Source organism: Schistocerca gregaria, chromosome 1 (genome assembly GCF_023897955.1).
Source record: "Schistocerca gregaria isolate iqSchGreg1 chromosome 1, iqSchGreg1.2, whole genome shotgun sequence".
NCBI classification, from domain to species: Eukaryota; Metazoa; Arthropoda; class Insecta; order Orthoptera; family Acrididae; genus Schistocerca; species Schistocerca gregaria.
The window spans coordinates 860,392,860-860,417,796 of NC_064920.1; the positions used below are offsets into that span (position 1 = coordinate 860,392,860).

The window sequence follows — 24,937 nt, forward strand, 5'->3', positions numbered from 1 at the left end:
GTGTGGGGGTAAAAATTGTAGAGGGATATCAAAAGATGAATCTAGTAAGTAGGTTCAAAGGATGTAGATTGCAGTAGTTATTCGGAGGTGAAGAAACTTGAACAGGAAATAGTTCACAAGAAGCTGCATCAAACTAGTCTTTGGACTAAAGACAACAATAAGTTCATGTATGCTATGTCAAAATGACACTGTTTGAAATCATTGTGGCAGAGGAGAGGAAAGGAAGAAGTAAAGGGTTCATGTCTGCTTCAAAGAAATGCAAATGTAATCATCATCTTTCCATTAGCATTTCTGAAGCCTCATATACAATACAACAAGTGCATTAGGACTGTGACATGGGGAATAAAGGTCAAGAAGTGTGAAAGGCATTATGTTGATTTCATTCGTAACCACCGCTTACACCATTTGTTCAATGTGAGCACTGGAAATGTCAACAAGATTCTGCATCTGTAAAATGATCAGATCAACATTTCCTCGCAGCACTTCCAGTAGAATCTGAGCAATGTGTTTCTGTGTACTGGCCTTCTGATCAAGTAGAGACCAAGCATGTCCCTGGTAATGCATTCTTTTAGATATCACCAGAGTCTAAAGTTGTATGGATTCAGATCATCAGATCGGGTGATCTTTCTAGCCATTTATCTGGAAATCCTCTGGAGATAACATGTTCGTGGAAGGTTGCAAGGTTGCATTAAGCGGCTCTTTCACTGGCAGAGCAACATGTTATGTTGCCCCATCTTGCATGAAAACAGAGGGTTCCACGCAGTTGGGCTTTTTGAAAGTAAGAATCACATGCTGTACAAGGTCTCGATAATGTGCAAATGTCATGGTACACCTCACAGACACTCTGGGTGTATTCTCTTCAAAGAAGAATGGCTCAAGAATAAAGGTGCTTGTGAATCTTGTGAATTCACACCACACAGTCAATCCTGCACTGTTGAGCATGAGATGAACAATTCTCATGACTCTGCATGAGCACAAGCACAACCTGGGGCACGAGCAGCATACCACATCAATAACTTCCACCGGAATAGGCTGCACTTTTCTACCAGGTACCACACTAAGCTCACCTACATTTTCAAATTTCATAATTATCTTCTTTAAACCATTTAATGACACTGGGGCCTTTCCTCTTCATTTGGTGATACTGTCTCAATACAGCAGAGTAATCATTCACATAAAACAGTCTCACTAAGAGTGCTTGGTCTCTCTTCTCTATAGTCATACTAGTCACTCACGTTATGGCTTGTCAAATGACACTGTGGATGTCACCCCTTAATACAAACAGTGTCTAGCACCAGATCTGCACCTGGTGGCCACAACTGGAACTAATTTGTTTTCCAGAAGAAATTGGTTTTGGATTAACACATTAGCATATTCACCAACATTAGCATATTCACCAAGTTTCTCTCCATACAACAATTACAGCCCACACTGGACATCTGTGAATAGCTGCACTTTAATCATAAAAATCCGGTACAAATGCTATTCTGCTTAGTCAAACTGATTGCTTCTAATTATGTTTGCTTATCCCTTACTGATAAGCTTCAAACATCAAAAAACATATTCATATCATTAAGATGAAGAGACCTTCAAAGTGCATAAAATGTGAGGGGCAGCAATACTTGCACACACTAAATAATTTCTCTGCAACAATGAAACACATTACAACAATAATGGGTGTGATGCCTTGGTATGGGACTATAGGATATACAATGATTCCTTAGAATGTGGATGAGGCCATCTAGAATAATTTACTGTTAAGTCTTTGCCGTGGTGGCGTTAGAGGTGGCTACAATACTTCAGCCTAGAGTATTCCAAGCATGTTCCATAGAATTTAAGTTTGAAGAATGGCAAGCTAAACATTTTAGACACTAGATGTCATGTTGGAGGTAGTCATTAACCATATATGTAACAGGGATTTGCCTTCCATGAGACAGGATTTAAATCCATATGCACCACAAGAAAGGAGCAAGTCAGTCCTCCACACCACAGCTATAACAGTATCCCTAGGAAACACACGCAGTGGTGAATGTGCCCCTTACATGACAGTAGCTCAGATGAGAACATTAGCTCCGCTCCCACAAAGTTGGGAGAGTCGTAAAGTGTCCCTTGCTTACACTGCCAATAAATGCTGCAAACCCTCCTGAAAACTTCTCCACAGCTGTGATCATTGTTACAGGTGACACTCAACTTCCAGTCCATCTTGGGCTGGTTGTAAGTGGTCTCTTATCTGTAAATAATCAGGTCTTTTGTAGCACAATCCAAATATGTTTTCTGTACCACTATATTTATTACTACTCTCGTGCTGTGTGCTGCAAGTACACAACAGGCAATTCAATCTTATACTGAATAAATCTGACCACATAGACTGTTGGGAATCAACTAACTCTTCTTTTACTGGCTTGCTAGGTATTAATTATAAATTATTTTGGAATTTTCCATCTCAGTTTACTAAGTGTTGCCTTTACTAAGTGTTATTTTTGTTGATTCCTATGACCCTTAACTGAGGAAGTATATAGGAACACAAAGTAACAGATATAATAAATGTTGCACCTTAGTTTCACAGAAAATTTATGACAAATGTTATATATATTACTTCCCCCCCCCCCCCCCCCCCCCACTCTCATACACACAAAATCCTTTTCCTCTGTAGATTTCAAGATCAGAACCAGTCTTATTTAAGGAAAAGCTCACTTATGCTATAATAATACTGTCTCTTTATGCACAAGATTACAACAGGGTGCACAGTATATTCATCCTTGTACTCATTTTATTGGCTCCAAGGAGGGCTCAGTCATTTGCAATATAGAACACCAACTACCAACATACTGAAAAGTGGGCGACTATGTATGTGAGAAACTGTTGCCTGTCTACAACACTCCTCAAAGAAATAAAAGTCACTGGTTTTCTAGCTGCTGCACTAGACAGTACCCTCATCAGTAAGAGCAAATATGACATACACATAGAAAAAAATTAACTTTATGCTTATGAATGTCTACATCTAAAAATGATGAAATATAAGAAAATACCATGCCTCAGGTTGGAGATAGTTCATCCTTGGCACAATCTGATACATTTCTCTTATTGCATCTGCTTCCCACAGCCGCAAAGGCCTTACAACATTGGTGAATGACAACAGTAAATGTGCAGCTGAATGGCACAGTCTTTCTGGCTCTCCAGCTTTAGTCAGCAATGGATAAACAGATTGTATGATATCTACCATAACTTGTTCATATACTGCCCTCATACTTGCTTCAGACCTCAACTGAGCAATCCAGTGACACCAGGCTTTTAGAGCAGCAAGAACCTGGGAATGGCTGAAATTAAAGTATTATTAATGCTATTGTAAGTTAAGAAAATAATCGTTTAAATACATTGCAGAAAATAGATAAATAATTACAAAGATATGAAATAGGAAGTGTTGCTTTATTTATTATTCTGTAATTTTTTAAAGAAACTCAAAATATATAATATTAAAGAATTATTTAGCCTGATATGAAACAGAAGTTTTTATACATTTCTTGTGGCAGGCATCTTCGCAGCAGCTGTCTACAAATTGCAGTACTTCAAAAGAAATACTGTCTTTTGCATGTTGGACATTAAGTTTTTTTTATTTAACTTGGGCACCCAGACATATTTTGCCTTAGTTTCAAGGCAGCTACAAGGAGCATCCGGAAATAATATGTGACCTTTTTTTGCTTGCATACATACAAGTAGGTAAGCATACAAGCTATAATAGATTCAAAACAGTTTATTGAAATTTTTGTAATAAAATGGAAAAGCCCTTACAGATCAGCAAGTAATTCCATTATTTGTAAGCCAAGCCAGGTTGCCACAAGACAGGAAATGTGTCTGGGTGCACAAGTTAAATACTTAATTTGCAGCACACAAAAGGCATTCTTCTTTTGAATTACAGCTATTTAGAAGTCTCAATATCTATCAGATAAAAACACATGCCATAAAAAAAGGCAGGGCCATACATTAATAGCTTTAGTCAAACTGGTTCCAGTATTAAATTATTTAAAGAATATTTCACATTGTACAACAAAAAGACAAAATGAATATATTCAGCATTTTACAATTTCAGTAACATATATTCTTTCTTAAAAATCTCCACAAAGACATATTTAAAAAGAAAATAGTGACCAGATACAATTGGATGGTTAACTAAGAATCACAATTACATAGTGTGTTACAAAACATAGCAAAGTGACAGTTCATCTAGTTACTGTATTCTATTACACTGACAATGATAAAATACAGTATCATTACAACACGCACACACACACACACACACACACACACTGAAGTAAATGTACTGAGTATTAAGTGGGGAAAAATGGGGACTAGGTAGAAACATTAAGTTAAGAGACCAAAATACATAGATATAAAATGAATAGTTGAAAAGTAAGGAAGCTCAATGATTTAAATAATGAAAACTGTTACTTATGTTTTGATGCTTAGCACAATGTGTTTTGAGAATTTACGCTCTTCAAGTGCATTTGTACATTCATTAAGATGAATATGTTTGGTGATGGTTGTATGCACGATGTTCTGCTTCTCTTGCAGCTTTTGGCGATTAGAAGGTGTTGTGACTCTTTCATTATGCAGAGAAACACATACCCACAAATCATCACTTACAATGTTTGTTTACAAAGCATGCTACAAAGACATTATGACACTAGTCTAATAATATCTTAATAGCATGTTTGATAAACAAACAGTGTCAGTGATGATTTGCTTGAATGAGATGTTCTGTGTAATGGAGGAAGCAGAATATCTTCTAACTGCAAGAAGACACAACAGTGGCAGAAAATCACACATCATCACCAAACATACTCATGTAAACAAGTACACAAATGCACTTGAAAATCATTTCACTAAGCATCAAAATACAAGTAACTGGGTAGTTTTCTTTACCATACTTTATGGACTGTAAGACACTTTTTTCTTCTGAAAATTGCCTCCAAATTTCAGGTGCAACTTATACTGAAAATTTATATAAAAATGTCTAGTGTTTGATTTAAATTTTCTGTCAGTCTTAACCCTTTGCTTCCCAGGTCACTTTTTTGTCACCCACTGACCCAGGTGTGGTCTGAGTGACCACTATATTTAAACAGCCATAAAAATTGCATTCAGCAGTTTCAGTGGAACAGTTCAGATTTCATGTAAAAGGTTGCATTAATACCACACCAAAAATTTATTATAATAAATTTTAAAGTTAATTTTTATGAAAAAAAACCGTATTTAAACAGAAAACTGTACAAAGTAAACATAGTATTACATGATAATGTCAATGCTATGAAAAGTCAAATACCTCCCACTCTAAATTTTACTTTTTGCTATATTTGTATTGTTTGTTATTCATGCAATTAAAAAACATAGCTCCCACCAAACATTCACAAAAGGAAAATTACATTAGTACTTTTTAGATGTTTAGTTTCATTCTCAGAGGTTTTCTTTGCACTCGCTGGAAATTTTGTACAGATTGGTATCTTGCAACAATGGCCAAAATAAGATGTATTTCCCTTCTTTTTAGGATCATACGCGGAGCATGTTTTGTGTTTTTTCAATCATTCTGCAACAACTTGTAATCTTAGTTCTGCTACACCCAAAATATGGTGAAGGATACACGAAATTCACATAGCCTTACGTTCACTTTCATTTTCACTGCCACTGTCCGATCCAACATCACTTCCTAAACTCTTCTCAAATTATTTTAAAACAGTGTCCTCAAAGTCAGTGCCTGTAACATGAACAGTAGACGTAGCTCTGGCTACTGAATCAATACTGCATTGTCCCAGGTGCAGTCTCAGAGATGGCTAGGATGAAAGAAGCAGTAATAGTACATGTCCACATCATATTCAAATGGCTACTGACAAAGGAAACCATGGCAGCTTCAGAAAGAACAACTATGTAACACTGTAATTTCCTAACCCCAGCATTATGCATTAGCAGTGGAGCAACAATAAATGCTAGCAGTCTGAGGGACAGCACCTGGGACCCAAGGGTTAAAAATGACCATATATTCAGTGCCACATGAAACCTCTCTGTATTTGGCAACACTGAATTCAATTGGCAGCAGCATTGCACCAATGCAATGACCATGAGTTGCAGGGATGCACAAGCTTGCTAACACTGTCTCCCTCCCACCCCACCATCACAAGCCCAGAATACTGTCTAGCCTATGATGTGTCATTGCACTCAACGGTGCCAGTAAACTTGAATTGAAAGCGATTTGTGTTATCGGTCACAGTATAATATTTGTGTTATCGGTCACAGTATAATATTTTTGTTAGTAGGTATAGTGTCAGAATAGAAAAAAAGAGGTATTCATATGATGCGGGCTATAAATGGAAAATAACAGTATATGCTAAAGAACAAGGAAACAGAGCAGCTGAGCAGCATTTCAGCCCTCTACCAACAGAAAAAAACCATTCACGGCTGCCAGGCTAATAAAGAGGAACAGAAAAAAATAAAGATGACAATGTGCAAATTAGAGGACTGAATGCGAAATGGCCAAAACTAGAAGATGATGTATTCAAATGGATTCAAGGACACTGTCAAAATGGCACTGGAATTAATACAAAAATGATTCAAATACACACTTGTAAGCTAGCACTACAGCGGACTTAACAGATTTTAAGAGTGGAGTTGGTTGGTGCTTCAGATTTATGAAGCATCATGGACTTAGCATGCCAACCAAAACCAAAATATCTCTGAAAATGCCAGAAGAGTAGGAAGAGAAAATATCTTTCTATCACTTCTTTGCTATTCAACATCAAAAGAAAACCAGTGTGGAACTAAGCCAAACAACAAGTATGGACGAAACTCCTCTGGTATTTGATTTGTCAAGTAAGAGAACTGTTGTCATGAATGATGCTAAAACTGTAACTATAAAAACAAGTGAACATGAAAACATGCACTACACTGTTGTCCTTACATGTTATGCTGAAGGTACTAAACTCAATTCAATGATAATTTTCAAGCACAAAAGAATGCCAAAATCTTTTGAAATACTGTGACAATTACTGGATGGACGAGGCTGGTATGAAATTATGAATTAACAGAGTGGTAGAGAGAAGAAAAGGTGATTTATTAAATAAAGAGTTCCCTTCTTGTGCTAGATCAGTTCAGTAGTCATGTGAAAACGTCTGCGGAAGAGAAATTGAGGCAGAGACATACAGAGATCGCCCTTATTGCAGGATGACTTACTTCACAATTGTAACTTTTTGATGTCTTAATAAATAAACTGTTTACAGTATATAAGAGAGAGGAATGGAACAAATGGATGATGGATGAATCCCAACATGAATTCACACCAAAGAGAGCTTTAAAACAATCTACAATCAAACAAGTATGTTAGTGGCTAAAACAGTTGTGGCTAGAATGAGAGAAGCAATTATTATTATATCTTTGAAGAACTGCGGCATACGTAATGCTCTCGATGACAGTGGAGACCACCTTATAAATGAAGAGGACAGCGATGACAGTGAAGAGGGAGGGGGAGGAGGAGGAGGAGGAGGAGGAGGAGGAGGAGGAGGAGGAGGAGGAGGGGGGAGGGGGGGAGGGGGAGGGGGAGGAGGAGGAGGAGGAGGAGGAGAATTAGTTCAGATGACTACTTTCAGAGATGGCTACTTTCAGATTTTAAAGGTCAGTTTGGCTTTATAAACTAAGAATTTTTTTTAGTCTAGCTTTGCACTCTTACAATAAAAATGGCAAAAATATTATTTAAAAAACTGCTTAAAAATTAATGTGTTTCTTACAGTCTGTAGCTTCTTTTGATTCGTAAAATATGGTATTTAACTCATGAATGAGGCAGTTTCAGACTTTCTTGAAACATCTAATATGATGAACGAAATTAAGGAAGCTCAAATTATACAGAATGTAAGTTCGGAAGAGGGATGCTGTAACTGCAGTTATACAGGGAATGAAAAAAAGTGTAATGTAGATTTAAGACGTGATAAACAAATAGGCTTCTTTAAGGCACTATTTTCCTATAGCTTAGCACATAAACTATACAAACTCTTTGTGGGCCATATTTGTCAGTTGTAATTTGCAAAGCAAGGTAGATATTATGTTTGGGTAACTAAAGATACAAAAAAGCTATTAATGATTTTCAAAAATATTTACTTATGCTGGCAAGATTAGGGCACCCTCTGTTACATCTAACTAGGAGTTTTATATTTTTTACATTACATTCATACTGGCACAAGTTATATGAAGAATAACATTTAATATGTGCTACAACACTTAGATTTAACTATAACATAACTAATGAAACACAGTAGTAGCTATCGTAAGAGAAAGCACAGTTTACATTACTCCATAAAAAGTAGAACAATGAAGTCAGACTACAACCAGGTTGGTTTAAATTATGATGAATGGCAGCAATAAATGTAACAGAAGTTATGGGAGAGGATTGTAATAGAACACAGATAATGATGATATTGGGGAAAAAAGTGGAGTGACAGAGAAGATGGAAGCATTTGATTTCCTGTTTCCCAGAGAGAGTGTGGCTAAAAAGTTATGATGTTGGCAAAAGAGGGCTATAGCTTACTCTCACATGGCAAAGTGCTCTGCATTGTGCACAGTATTATGTTCATTCTGCTTAAGACTATGGATTTGTGTTCACATTGTACACACCTGCAGACATCAGTACCATGCTTGATTGACCTGCAAGCCTTAATAATACATGTCCTCTGAGATGGACAGATGTGGAGGATAAGGGTGGCTTTAACTGAAGTTTCAGATAGAAGAGTTGTTTGAATGTTTAGCTGATGGGGAAAAAAGGGTCAGTCCTTTGTATTGCGTGGACTAGAATTGAAAATTACAGTGCATCATCAATAGCTCTGGTGTGTACTTTCAAATAAATCTCCGCAGGCAGTCTGACAGCTTTGCATCTACCTGATGTAAGTAAGGCTAAAAATGTACAAAACAACTTTAGGGAATCTTAACTTTAAGTTACAAGATGAGAAGTCATGTGCATCGACAGAATATGTGGTAGTCATTAAGTTTTGTTTAAACACAAAAAAGGTTGACACTTTTTTGTTTGTTTGCAGGTATGTGTCCACAATCCTAGTTCACAGTAGAATCCTCTTGCCACGATACTTTAGCTTGCTGGCAGAAAAGCCAAAATTAAACAGTGCAGCCCACTGATAAAGTGGAATACCGCATAATCATTCATTCTCAGCAGCAGCACCAGGAATGTTAGTTGTTTCAGGCCACTCCAGACAGTTTAAAAAGTCATCTGGATTGGTAAAACTATAAGACATACAGAAAAATGACATATCAGAGGTTAGAGCATCTCTCCGGGTTTTGGTTCATAATATGTGACGCGGTATAGTTGTGGAGCAGGCAGCTAGGGAGCGGACGTGTATGAACATGTAGACAAATCATCTGTCCCGTACGGTCACATCAAACTCATTCATGCTTGCAGATAGGCAACCAAATTAATAAATTTCCATACTAGGCTACTGTCATTCGCCTTACGACTCTCAGCAGCAGTGACTTCAGTGAGTGATACACAATTATTGAAGTTTGGAGCATATTATTGTCATATTTAGAGGAAATGGACATAAAGGTGCATATTTTTGAAATTTAGAGGTCATATTGAGCTTTATTTTGTTTCCTGACAACCCAAGAACCTCCCAGGATATTAGGCCAATAGATTTCCAAAATGAGATAATACGGGATGAGCTATCAGAATAAAAGCCTTTCAGGTAAATGTGGGTAGCTTATGGAGGGACATAGTCTTGTTTTTCCACTTAGGTAGTTTCTCGGATAAGGATGTTAAAGACTTGTGATGGTTCATTGTTGCAAGACCGACTATCAAAGTAGAAACGTGGAATTTGTTGCCAGCAGTTAATGCGTATTCAGGTCATTCACCTGATCTCTGCAGTGGGCCAACAATGCCCTACTAGTTGTTGTTGGCATTTTGGAATATGAATCATTTTTGCATGTTTTTCCGTGCTGTTCACGACGACTCTTTGCTACCTTCTTCAAATTACAAATATGCCCCGGATGAAAACCCATAATTTATGGAAATGTATCGGGAGCGACTGAGCTTTCACAACGGACGGTTAAATAACATTCTCCCAAGGTTAAATAATATTCTCCCAACTATGTGAAAAAGAGGTAGTTTAATTTTGTAAATTTGCGTGCATGTTTTCTATGTAGGAATGGGAAGAAACAAAAAACCTTTAGGAATTATCTTTGGTGTTACTGAAAATTTAAAAAAAATGTTAAATGTTGCGAGGGGATATAAGTTCCAATTTTTAGGAACTTATTTGTAGACTTACTTCACTTTTTTGAGTGACCATCTCAAGGGTACACACTGTTCTCTTACATTTTTGTACAACTGTACATATTTATTGATATTTATTCATTTCTCCAACGCTTTAGGTCAAGGTTGAGAAAAAGATTCAACTGGATCAGCATAAAAAGACATCTCATCACCAGAACAATGTAACCAAGACACAGTTAAAAACTCTACAGCAACCACTGATATCCTCATTTTTGAAGCAAATGGATGACAAAAATGAGTTCAAAAATGGCTCCGAGCACTATGGGACTTAAAATCGGATGTCACCAGTCCCCTTGAACTTAGAACTACTTAAACCTAACTAACATAAGGACATCACACACATCCATGCCTGAGGCAGGATTCGAACCTGCGACTGTAGCGGTCGCACGGTTCCAGACTGAAGCGCCTAGAACTGCTCGGCCACTCCGGCAGGCCAAATGAGTTCAATGAAGATCTTTGTGAGGTTTTAATATAAGCAAACATCCCCTTGAATAAGTTGGAGAATGAAGGATTAAGGACCTTCTTGAAAAAAATACACAGGAAAAGGTATTCCTCACGAGTCAATGCACAGAAAGAACTATGTGAACCCACTGTATGAAAAGGTAAGGTTTTTCGGTAATTTTTATGAAAGTAAGTACGTGAAAGTCAATGGATGTAATTTGGTATATACATGGGCCAAAATAATAGTAGTTTAATTTAAAAAACTCAAAAAATAAATTTAAATTATCTTTAAATATTTATTTTTGTAAAATGAACATTGTTACTTGAACATAAAAAAACTGCATTTAAAGTGAGTGAAGTTTTTCTATAAATGAAAAGACAAAAGAAGAAAGGACTTAAGTAGGAGACAGTCTGTCTTGAAACGCTCACTGCAAAAAAGAAAGTAAATTTATGTTTAAAGAATATAACTTTTTGTGCAAATTAAATGACTATTAATTTGGTCAATGTATACACATAAGAAAATATATTAAAAACAAAGATTCCAAGACTTACCAAGCGGGAAAGCGCCGGCAGACAGGCACATGAACAAAACACACAAACACACACACAGAATTGCTAGCTTTCGCAACCGATGGTTGCTTCTTCAGGAAGGAGAGGGAAAGACGAAAGGATGTGGGTTTTAAGGGAGAGGGTAAGGAGTCATTCCAATCCCGGGAGCGGAAAGACTTCCCTTAGGGGAAAAAAAGGACAGATGTACACTCGCACACACACACATACACACATATCCATCCGCACATACAGACACAAGCAGACATATTTAAAGGCCAGGACTGGTTATGTACTGGCAGGTTATGAGAATGAGGCTAACAATTGTTTGATGAAGAAATAATAACGTGTAAACCTGTGGGAAGTTGCTAAAAAATGATCGGTTATGTGGGAAAAACGGGAATGGAAATAAAACGAAAGTTGTTAGAAAAAACTGAGATGGTTGTGTAATGGGTGAAAGGAACTGAAGCTGTGAAATAGTATTCACGAGTTTACACGAAATGTTTGTAAACTTGGAACAATGGATTTTATAGCAGCGGTTATGTTGAAAGCGTTGAAAATTTTAGGTTATGGTTTGGAAGTAAATTACGTATTATTGAGTATAATTAGGCAGGATAAAATGTATGGTAGATTACGGAAAAATGGAAGATGAATACAAAGTGAAACTTCTTGTACAAACGAAAAGAGAAAGTAAGACGATAGAGAAGATTTCGAAATGCAACAGAGACAATAACAAATGTAATTGTTGGGTTCAAATTAATGATGATGTAAATAAAATAGAAAGAAACTTCCACATGGGAAAAATATATTAAAAACAAAGATTCCAAGACTTACCAAGCGGGAAAGCGCCGGCAGACAGGCACATGAACAAAACACACAAACACACACACAGAATTGCTAGCTTTCGCAACCGATGGTTGCTTCTTCAGGAAGGAGAGGGAAAGACGAAAGGATGTGGGTTTTAAGGGAGAGGGTAAGGAGTCATTCCAATCCCGGGAGCGGAAAGACTTCCATTAGGGGAAAAAAAGGACAGATGTACACTCGCACACACACACACACACACACACACACACACACACACACACACACACACATCCATCCGCACATACAGACACAAGCAGACATATTTAAAGGCCTTTAAATATGTCTGCTTGTGTCTGTATGTGCGGATGGATATGTGTGTGTGTGTGTACATTACATTGGTACCATTCAAAACTCACTTTTGGCAAAGGCTGCAAATCTGTAGACATGAAGAATATAAAGTTGTAGACTGTTGATAATTTTTGCTTTATTTACAAAGCTTCATGAGTTTTCACACAAAAACTTCAGAGGCATTACTTTTCTGCATGACCTTGTACTTTTTCTGCTACTAGTTTTGTGAGTGTGTGTGTGTGTGTGTGTGTGTGTGTGTGTGTGTGTGTACTATCCTAAATCACTCCATAAGTGAACTCCTAGATTTATATGTTAGTCTTTCCACCTACTTATGAACATGTTTTATTTGTTTATGCTAAAAGTCTCTGCTCCAGGATGTTTCAACAGTATAAGTGACTGGCGTTGTCAAAGCTTCACCCTCCATTGCTTGAGGTGGACTAAGGTTGAGCTCATGGCCACAGTTTATAAGTACCTGGTGTGGTGTGCCAACATCCAAGGGCTTTTCCATGGTCATTTCCGATGTGGTTCTCCTCTTGCTATCTGCAATGGTCGTTTGCTATAGTACGAGGAACCAGTATCCGTTCACCTAAAGGCTTTCTTCTTTCCTGTAGAAATTATTCTCATGTTTGTCTATTTCTATAGCTTCTGTGAACAAGCATATGTGATAGCTCGTATCTAGAGCCAGAACTTCTGTATCAGCAAATTTTACTATGTGGCTGACCTCACACAGCATGTGCTCTGCCATGCTCGATTTCTCCATCTGCCCCAACCTGCAATGGTGCTTATGTTCTCTAACCCTGATGTTGATTTTTTTAATAAAGAGTCTTTATGCCATGTTTGCACAATGTACGGCTGATTCCGCCCCTCACTCTGGGAATGCCTCCATGCCAACATAAATTTACTATGGAAGTAGAAAAGGACAAACAGGTACCCTTTCTAGATGTGCTGGTCATAAGGGATGGTGAAAATGTGGGACATAGCTTGTATCGAAAACTGCTACACGCAGACCAATGCCTGCACAAACTGTCAAATCACCGCTTGAGCCAGAAAAAGAGATGTGATTAATATGCTTGTAATGCAAGGGAGATGAATATGTGAGCCACAGTGCCTCAGACGCAAGATGCAACACCTGGAAAGCGTTCTGAGGAGCAGTGGGTACACCTTCAGTTATATAATTAGTGTAACAGTGTCAAACACTAAGAGACACATCGGAAAAGGAAATGTCAGGTATGACCTTTCTGCCATATAAGCCCACAGTGATGGGCAGAATCAGCTGTACGCTGTGCAGATGTGGCATAAAGACTATTTATAGACAAACAAAGAAGATCAGAGTGTGTCTCAGATTGGCTAGGGAGAAAAAGGGACCCACTTGCAACATCAGGAATATACCATGTATCATGCACATGCAGAAAAATTTATATTGAAATGACTGGTCAGTCAACAAACACCAGGATCAAAGAACATAAGCAGGATTGCAGGTTAGAGCAGGTGGAGAAATAGGTCATGGCACAGCAAGTGCTGTGTGAGGCTGAGTGTAAAGTAAAATTCACCGACATGGAATTTCTGGCTGTAAAAAAGAGCTATCACAGGGGCATATTCAGAGAAGCTACAGAAATACACAAACATGAGAATAATTTTAACAAAACAGCAGAAAGCCTCAAGGTGAATGGATCTTGGATTCCCATGCTGGAGTGAACAACTGTTGCAGATAGCAAGAGGAGAACTGCACCAGAAAATACCAGAGAAAATCCCTGCCTCCACCTCCCACCCTGGGCAAAAAAAAAACAAAAAAAACTTTGAAGCAAAGACAAAAGAATGAACAAAATAATGGCAATCAGTTCAAAAGTGTACATTTTTGCACATTAGATATATTAAAATCAGCTCCTCGGTCACATTAAACACCACACTGGCCCGCTCCAAGTCTGTGCCACTTTTCTATGGCAACCTCCATTAGTCCTTTCCACACCAACAATGAGTGGCACTAGACTCTGTGAATTTTGTTTTCCACTCTGATGCATAGTTCCAATCAAAATTAGCTGCAAATAGTTTATTTCTAGCTGTTTTTAAATTGGTTCATGATAAGCTTGTTTTGCTGTTTTGTGTCATTTTCAAGCATTCCTGTTGACATTACATTTATCTGTTATTTTATATTATGCTTATGTCTAGATGGAGTGATGTCCATAAAACATATTCAAATGCAATTTCCTTTATTTACTACGTTCTTAATATAGGTCACATACAGACATGATTCACAGTTTCCACACTGGGGAGGCTGCAACATTTATTGATTGGAATTAATCTAGAACTCAGGCTACTCTACAGATCAATCTGTCACCACAACCAAGATTTCAGGTGGTGGTGGTTTGTGTGTGTGTGTGTGTGTGTGTGTGGGGGGGGGGGGGGGCATAAGGGGGGAGGGGAGATTGCAATACCATACACTAGACAAATAATGTAAACATAATCTTTTTCTGTTTAACAATCAACTACTAAGTCAAATCAAAAGCTAACTCCAAGATAAAACCTACAGGTAGCTTATTAATTCCTATGTCACTTTTCCAAGCAGTTTATCACAACAAATCATCATAAAAGACGCATTTTGGAGAGATCATTAATGTGGCGTGTGTCTTGATGTTTTTGGTATTTTCATTTCTAAATTTCAGATATCATGCCATGCGGCTGACATGAGCAATTGCTCTGTTAAAATTGCGTGTATATCTTGCCTGGATTTACATTGCTTTTGTTCTGGATTTATGTTTACATTGAGTCTGGGTGCACCTTCACTTTCATTCTGCCGCATGTTCCAACATTTTACCGGATAAATTGCACAGTGGCTTCATATCGTATTGTTTTCAAACTTGTGGTGTTCTGCTGTTATTCACAAGAATGTAAAACTCACTAAAATCATGCATAATAACTCACAAAAAGAAACTTTCTAATGACACATGTTGCCGCAATCACCAAGCAAGGGGGCATATTTTGTGCATCTTTTCTCTCATCATTAGTAAAACTGTTGCTAGGTGATGATGCTTATGTTACCGTACTCTAGTACACTCTGGCGAGACATTTGCAAACTTATTCCAATGGTGGATACAGCAGTCAGTAGCAGAAACAAAAAGAACTATCTGAAACACTATTAATGCACTAATACTAAATGTCAATTAATGATACACCAAAGTATAAGAGAGAGATACAGAGACAGGGATTTGACAGCGAAGTTTCAGAAACTCTTTTTACTAATGTAGGTTGATTCTTACAAAGAAGAAGATAGCAACCAGCCACTCTTTTTATTCCTTTTTGATATACGCAGAGGAAATGCAAATTCTTTGCAGGCTGGTAGGACACACTCAGGCTGAAATACCTGAGCCTTTGGGACACCTGTAAGATCTTTATTTTGATAAAGACATGCTCCCAAAACTCTGCTACATTGAGCTAAGCAGCATTTCAATGTGCAGCCTTAAGACTAGCTACTAACTATTTGAAAAGTATTGCTTGATATCACATATCAACATCAAATCCATGTGGGAAATATGCAAAATGTGTTCTAAAAATTTAAAGTCTGTAATACGTTAGTAAGACAGTTATTTTAATACATATTTTGGGCCAGCTCTGCCTCAGAGCCTTTATTTATGAGCCATGCCTGGTGACATTTACCTTCTACATAAATTTCATATTATCTTTTTTTGACAGTTGTCAAATGACACATTGTTCCATTTATACATTATGTTCACAAATAAATTATATGTTAAGTAGTCAGAGATAATTTTGCCAGAGATATTTTGCATTATGTATATGTGTGACCTTAATGATGTCTATTGTTTTTCATTTATCATTTTGTGTTCATTTGTTTTCTTTTTCTATTACGTTAATAAAGTTTTCCACATAATTTTTACGGTTGAGGTCCACTTGTTCATTTGGTATCTGTTTCTGCCTATATAAATTTCTAGTTCTTCCAAAATATTCGTGGTTTGACCTCTTGGTGTCCCAAGTAGAATTTTCAAAGCATTTTCAATTGTGTTCACTCTATGGTTTTTATTTCTTAAGTGTATATAAAAACTCCATGGACGTCACTCCATCCCTCTAGACATAAGTATGATATGAGATAGAAATCTCATAGTACTGTTAAACAGATGGAGAATAAATGATATACAAATGTAATGTTGACAAGAACACTTGAAAATGACACTACTGCCAAAACAATCTTGTTGTGAACCTACCTAAAAACAAAAACAGTTTGCAACTAATTTTGTAGAAGTGTAAAGATGATGTCATATTATGATCTTATGCAAGCTGTGGGCCCAACAGAGAAGAAGTACCTCTCTCATGCTCTAAATCTCAAATTCGGCTGTACTAGGCATCATGCTGCATGCTACTGCTGTATACGGAAGCCCGTGTTCATTCACTGTCATACTATGTTAGTTGTGTTGAGAGAGAAGTTGTAATTATTCAATTAAAGTTAGTAGAATAGGTTTGTTTATAAATAACTCATCTGCTACCAGTCACAAATTACTTTATTTTAATTTTTGCATGACGAGTTTTGGGAAATGATTCCCGTTTTCAAGTGCCTTTTTTTTTTGTTTGTAATGCCATACCTCTGTTACACAACACATGCATATTCAAAATTCATAGGAAAAACACAATGACTGACTCCACAATCCCTGCAACCTCATGTAACCCAAAAATCCATAAACGGGCAGCATACAGGTAAATGCTACATAGGGCAACTAAAATACCATTGAACCAAGAAAACATGCAACAAGAAATAAACACAGTGAAAAAGACTGCAGTTGCCAATGGGTGCAATGCTTCCATGGTTGATACAATCCTAGGCAAAGTGAAGAAAGACCCAGGTACAAACTGTACCACAGAAGAAAAAGAGAAAAACAAATGTATATCTAGTATCCCATACATTGGCAATGTATCACAGAAGATTGCAAATATTTTCAAAAATCACAATGTAAAAATTGTGATTTTCTACATGTAATAAACTACAACAAAAAATAATACACAATAGAAAGTATAAGCATGATCCATACTCAGACTCTGGAATATACAAGGTCACATTCCAAGAATGCTCCATGTTCTACCTAGGACATACAAGCCGAAATTTCAACACCAGGTACACAGAGCACATAAAAGCCTACACACACAATAGACACACTCCATCCACCACAGCAACACATGTACATGATACAAGACATCCATTTGGAAAAAGAGAGCAAACTGTCAAAAGTGCTCCACCGACTAAATAAAGGACATAAAATGGATTTGCTAGAAGAACTGAAGATATATTCACATTACAGAAAATATGAAGATAAAATATTAAACGAAAAACTTGAAAGTAAATCAGTGAATTTCTTCAGATGTTTCGATAGTATACTTATAAAAAAATAGTAACACATAGAAATAAGCACAATTGTCAAATAGACAAGTAAATTATGATCCCAATTGTTAAGATAAATAGCCTCTGTACAAAAGCATATCATACTCTGTGGAAGACCTACCATGTCATCTCTGTTGACTTCTTGTAGGAACATCTGTGTAACTTTTTCTTTATGCAAAATGTTTTCAATGTTTAAAAGTGTACAACAAGTTGTGTGTGATGTGTGTGTGAGACTCTGCACAAATGGACCATAAGGAAACTGTAAATACAAATGCTTCTAAATTTCACCACTAACTTCATAAAAAGATCAACAACCAACTAAAAATCACTTGTTTTCTTACATATTTCAGTAAAGTCAACGAAATGAAGCAGAATCTCAGGCATCGACATCACATAGGAATGACATAACAAACACAAAAAACGCACTTGAAAATGAGAATCATTTCCAGAAACAAGTCATGGAAAAAATAAAATAAAGAAAATCGTGACTGGTAGCAGATGAGTTATTTATAAACAAACCTATTGTTTTCACTGTCGCAGTTTTTCAGAACCATTTATAATGGATCAAATCAGAAAGTTAGTAGATATGAAATGGCTACATCTTCACCCACAGTCAGTTCTGAGGAGGAGATTGTAGAGATGTTAGGGAAATGTCTAAGTGAGAACGAGAGTAACAATGATATTGATGATGACAGAGATTCATTTGTTAACAATTAGAATGAAATAACAATAGAAACAGTCCAACCTGAAAGTTTCAAATCATATAACACAATGAAAGACCTGTATTGTAATGTTTATGTAAAATACTTGAATGAAAGCACACTTTCTGCTTCAATGGTACGGTACATCCTAATTGTTGGTCAGTGGCCTCATTGTTTCCAAAAAGAGACTTGTGGAATTCTCTGTGGCGCATTTGCTGCACAGGCAGTGGCAACTTAAACAACAGTGCATGGAGACACCCTGTGTTCGCATCACAGAGCGCGAATGGTTAAGTCATCCAGAGTGTGACGATGGTTCTTGCAATAATGCACTACAGGTTTCAACTGTGCCAAGCATGCTAGGTCGAGTTCATGTCAGCAGATACTGGATGTCATTCCATTCGGTTCATTCTTGCCTCCTGGAGGAACGTCTTCATGAGGTACGTGGGGTATGCTGACGCATCGTCATCTTGGTAGATAAGCCCAGCTCTGAAATATTTAACTGTAGAGCTGTACTAAGTTGGAGCATCCTGTTTAAATACTGTACAGTCCTTAAATTATCCTTGATACTGGCCCAAACCATGACTAACTCACCTCACCACTTAACCTGTGGAATTGCATGCCTGAGACACGCATTAATAAGTGGCTACTTACTGACTCCTCCATGATCATCATCAAGTGTCAGAGAAATCCTGAACTCATTGGCAAAGAGAACCTGATGCCTTTAATCAACATGACAATCCAGGTGTTACCTTGCCTTCTTATGTTGTTAAGAGTATGTACCCTTGTTCATAATGGGTACCTAGAGACAAAGATGATCATGTAGAGATGGTTATGTACATCTGGATCACCACAGGCCTCCCAGTTGCTTCCAAAATGGAAGTTGTGTTTAGTTTTCCTGGAGTAGACTAAAAACCATAATTTATAGGTAGAGGTTATCAATTGGTGGTGTTGACAATGGATAATCATTGTGAGGTAGACTTTTATGTTTTGTGTCCCACAATAGCAAATAAATGGCTGAAAGATGTTGCCACAGTGTATGGAAATTTAGTGATCAACATCCTACACTGATAACCCTTCTTGCTGTAAAGTGAAAGTGACTGCCATGTCTAAGTTTGAAATAGCCATCTGAAGATGTTGACTAGCAGAATTGTGAACACAAACACCATTAACCCACTTAAGATTGGAGACAAAATGCACTCTACTGAACTGTACACCACCTTAAACTACTTTCACATAAGCCTACTACTCACCATTGAGAACCATTTCTACTAGAATATTATGTTCTCCAGAAACAACTGATAAAATAAGAGTGAGGCAACCACTCACCAATAGTGGACCGATGTGTGCAGTATAGACCGTGTAACAGAAAACACTATTCACACCAGCTTTCAAGCTATTATTCTTTCTTGATCAATAGTACACACATTTATGCACACACTCATACAGGTACCCAATACCACAGATGTTGCGAGGCTTTCTGCATTCACAGGAGTGTGCATGGTTGTGTGTGTGTGTGTGTGTGTGTGTGTGTGTGTGTGTGTGTGTGTGTGTGTGTGTGTGTACTTTTGCTAGAAAAAGACTGTGAGCTCAAAAGCTAGTGTGAACATTGTTTTCAGTCTAAAGGCACACAGATGGAAACTAACTGGACAATTATATATTATGCTGTGTAATAACAATATTACTTTAAAAAGCTTAATGTGCTGCATGAAACTTAAGAGCACAAAGGCAAATAATTCGAGGAATACTCTAAAGCTTGAATGTGCGTTGCATCATGTCCCACCAGATACCACTTCGTTTTACCTGTAGTTGATCATTTTATGGGAGTTTTGTGGTTGTGGTGGTGAAGCAGCGGGTCAGAAGTGTGTGATTAGTGCTAACTTCTATGGGTGGAGTGTTATTAAGACTAATAATATACAAAAAGCCCCACTTCAAATTCTGTCCCAGAAGACTTCATTCTCATAGGAAAATTGATCTGGCAGTATCACACCTATTTTATAGAAACAGAATAATTCAAATGGAATCGAAGCTCAGTCTCCACTCAAGTGAAGACTTATGTTGTAGTCTGTCTAGCCATACTAGTGAAGTCAATAGGTGCTCTGGAATTCTCTTTCCTAAATCTGTAGGTGCAGTATAAGCACCAATTTCGGCAGCATAGTAGTTAATACAGCCACCCCATCTACGATAAAAATAATTCTACATGTCCACTCCTTATATGCTCATGGACTGTGTGGAACACGTAACAGAATTCAGCAGCCAGGCTACTGTTTCCTCAAAGTTTGTCATCCTGTGGGTTCTAGCCATGCAAAATTGAAAAGTTGAAATATTATCTACACAAACAGACTACTTTTAGTCCTCACTGTATCATATGTTCCTAGGAAGAATGTCTCACAAAGAAGAGGCTCTCTAAAAGTGACCTGCAGATTTGATAAAATGCACATCATCACAAATGTGCCATCACTATAAGTGAAAGAATAACGTTTAATTTTATAATTTAATGTCTTTGTCAATGTCATACTTTTACAGAGATGTGCTTCATTTCAGTTGGAGAAGGATGGTGGGAGCAATGAGCTGTGAACTGCTGAAGTAATCACCCAACAACTGGCCAGAGGTGTTTTTAAGAAATCTTTGGGAAACTAATAATTAAAACTTATGTTTTTAACCCCCCCTCTCCCCCCCCCCCCCCCCAAACAGATCATAAATAAGAGTGTAGTGTTTTATCCAGACAGTGATTAATTGTTTTCATTTTTGTGAATGAGGACTGAGGATTGTTACACAGTGGCAAAAGATCTTTGTACAATGTGTGTGTATTTTTTAGTTATGTGCATCCTTTTTGCCTGAAGGCAAAAGATGAGGAATTAAATCATCTGCTCATGCAGAGTCATTAATATCTGAGGATGCCTAATACAACCCAAATCACCAACTGCTCCAGAGATAGTACAGGAATGGATATTCACCTAAAATGCTCTCAAAATCAGCATGAAACTCTTCAATCCTTATATAGCTTCCATAGTTCTCTTGGTCCCAATGTTCCACATTAAAGCTCCTGTTTCTGCTAATGATAATCGCAATCAACACAGAGTAACCATTATAAACACACATGAAAGCTGATGCAAATTTCCAGGAAAAAATCATGTTAAACTGACTTCCACTTATTTCTGCAGCAATTCCTAACAGATCCATATAACTGTCACTAGAGATGTTTAGTATACACAGTTTCTATTTTTGATTAATTAAGTAATGTGAAGGAACTAACTTACACTTCTACCAAGTCCTCAGTCAGTATGGGAGGTGATGTATGAAGATGATGCAACTGAACACGAGATGCATATGTTGCCATTCCTGTTAATTGTAGCACCAACTGTTGTGCATCAGGGAATAGCGTTCTAAGAACTTTACCTAAATGGAGACAGAATTGTCGTAATGATGTGTTAAATGTGCAAAAATACAAATACAATAAAAATACAACTAATGCACAATGACAAGAGACAGCAGCTCTGTAATATGCACAATGGAAAACTGCTTAAACAGAAAGAAAACTGAATTTCCAAGCTTACAGCCACCTTCTCACATTCCTCACTAGTAATACAAGAGAAAGAAATCGAGAGAGAAGTACTGTGCAGACAGACATGAAGGTTAAATCACACAGGAAGAGTAAATAATGAAAATTGCATGTTATCTGACAGTTGACAAAAGAATAACTAAAGTGGTGAGGCCAATAACAAAGGCACAACACCTACAAAAATTAGAAAAGCAAAGCTCTCATTAATAACGAAACCAGAGGAAAACACAGTTACTCTTGTTCTGGCTCAGAGTAAGGGTGCTAAACAACTGTTAGTGAAATGGGTAGATTATTTAGCAAGGGGGTGAAAGCTAGAGATAACAATGAATCAAGTACTAAATACCATTAAAAATTCAACAACAAAAATATATTAAAAATAATAATTGGTAATTACATGCCATAAGATATGAACTGATAGCCTGAGTAAATATTTTAACTAATCTCTAAATAGAGCGGAGTATAAAGAGCTGCTTAAATCTGGTGCTGATAAAAAATAATCACAAATTAAGGAAAAATCTTATGAAAACACAAATTTAAACATCAATGGCTGAAAGAACTCAACTGAGAAAATTTTAAGCATATGCTTCTTCATAAGCACATCCTTCTTACTTAATTTTCTGTTTGTTTTGGTAAAAATAATATCATGCTTTCAAAAAGATGAGGATTTCTTTTTTCCAGTGTATTTGATAAAGTGGCACACTACTATGTACACCACGAAAATAAATGTTTAAATATAGATTGCATTGGGATAACATCTTTCTTGTTAATGAACAAAACATGTGAAATAATACAACCATCAAAGCATAGTCAACTCATTCTCTCTCAATATCGTTCAACTAATTCTTAAACTACAGTACACCACCTGCTGCAGACGAGCGAATTCAGAAGTATACAAACAGTAATATCTGGTGGGCAAAAACAGAAATTTTTTGTATACTGACAAAGAAATCAAATTAATTTTGCATTGGAAACTTAACATCTTTTGAAGAAGTCATTATGTTCTTTCTGTAGGTCAACAGATTATTGTTTTTATTGCTAACACTAAAACATGAAAATACAGTAATTCAATGCAGATACATTTAGAGAAAAATTTAAACTTACCAATGAAATGTGGATACATTCGACCCATCAATTGTGTAAGTGAAGAAAGATCACGCAGTAGACAGTGAAGACGAACGCACTCATGTTCGGCAGTGACTGAAAGATGACGCTTTGAAACATCTACAGCCTGTTCAAGATGCAAGTAGATGTTTGCTGCTTCCTTCCATGGCTCATACTATAAAAATTTATAAATTTCATCAATTTTGTTTTGATGATGTGTCTAAGACAAAAGGAAAAGAAACTGTCTTTCTTTTTACATATGCATGTATACTGTTATAAAATGTCAGAGAGTTTGATATTAAAAACCATACGAAAAAGTTTTCAATATAAATAATCAATATTTGAAATTATAATGTAGTATGGATAGATAAAAAGTTTATTCACCAAGTGGCAGCAGAAGAAAATGCTTATAAAAGAAATGGAAATGTGCAACCTTTCAAAGTCAGTGATCCCTTCTTCTGGCAGAATAGTTGAAGGGAAAGTAAAAGAGATGAAGGAAAAGGACTGGTACAGTTTAGGACGTGAGGGGAGTTATGGAAAAGTCACCCTGAACACCAGGTCAGGAGAGACTTACTGCATGGGATGAGAAGGAAAGACTGATTGTTGCAGACTGCACCAGATGAGATATGAAAACCTGAAAGCTTAAAGGTGAAAGATAGAGTAATAAGCATGACAGAGATTACTGACAACACAGAAAAGTTAAAAAGAGTGGAAAGCCAAGTGCACTATGTGGTAGACGGGGATGGGAAAGGGGTAGGGGTCAGGAAAAGTGTGGTATGGCAGGTCAGAAAGTAAGATATATAAAAAAGCTAATAGTTGCTGAAAAGAAATGCTGAGACTGAAGAAAGTACATAAATTTATACCAGGTGGATAGTGAGAACTAAGGACATGTTGTAAAGCCAGTTCCCACCTGCAGAGTTCTGAGAAACAGGTGCTAGGAGGGGATAATCAAGATGGCATATGTGGTGATACTGGCACTGTGTCATGATTATCATGTTGTAGAACGTGCTCTGCAACAGGCTATTTTTTGTTACTAGAACCCACACTCTTGTCTATGCCCATTCATCCTAACTGATAACTTGGTGGTGGTCATGATGATGTAAAAGGCTGAAAAGTATTTACATAACAGCTGGTACATGAGGGAAGTCATTTCACAGGTAGTTCTCCCTTTGATGTATACGCTTTGCCACTTACAGGGCTGGTACAGGTGGTGGAGGGTGGTGCACGGCAAGTCTTACGATGGGGACAGTCACAGGGGCAGGAACCTGAGGGTAGGGAAATCGTTGCATAAGGAGCATATGGTTGGTTGGTTTGGGGAGTAAAGGGACCAAACTACATGGTTCATAGTTACCAGTCCCAAGCATATGGTCTGAGCAGGATATTGCAAAGATTGAGTTGGGGGGGGGGGGGGGGGGGGGGGGGAGAGGAGGGCAGCCGAAAGATGTTCTTGCTGTGGTGGGAAAATGTCAGGCAAATGGACCTCATTTCAGGGCACAATGTTATGAAGGCGTAAGCTTATTGAAGTAGCTGCGTAATAATCTCAAGAACAGGATAATATTGAATGACAAGAGGTGTACTCCTAAGTTGTTTTTTTGTTGGGATCGACAGTAAAAATGATTGCACGTGATGGCCCAGGAAATCTGCTTTTGAACTAAGCAGGTGGGGCAATTACATGCAGTACAAGCTGAGGTAAGAACGGTGGTATATTGCTGTAAAGAGTCTGCATCTGAACAAATACGTTTTCCTCGAAT

The 24,937-nt window shown here is 37.3% G+C and overlaps 1 protein-coding gene across 3 annotated transcripts in view; it reads right to left on the reverse strand.

Moving 5' to 3' along the window:
- LOC126272879 (exportin-6-B) overlaps nt 1-24,937 on the reverse strand; it is a 303,000-nt gene that overhangs the window by 65,823 nt on the left and 212,240 nt on the right. For all 3 annotated transcript variants that reach the window (XM_049976134.1, XM_049976114.1, XM_049976125.1), the window contains exons 11-13: nt 23,187-23,361; nt 21,784-21,922; nt 3,035-3,317 (exon numbers count right to left, since the gene is read on the reverse strand). In XM_049976134.1, coding sequence (XP_049832091.1) covers nt 3,035-3,317; nt 21,784-21,922; nt 23,187-23,361 — 597 coding nt within the window. The remainder of the gene's footprint in view (nt 1-3,034; nt 3,318-21,783; nt 21,923-23,186; nt 23,362-24,937) is intronic.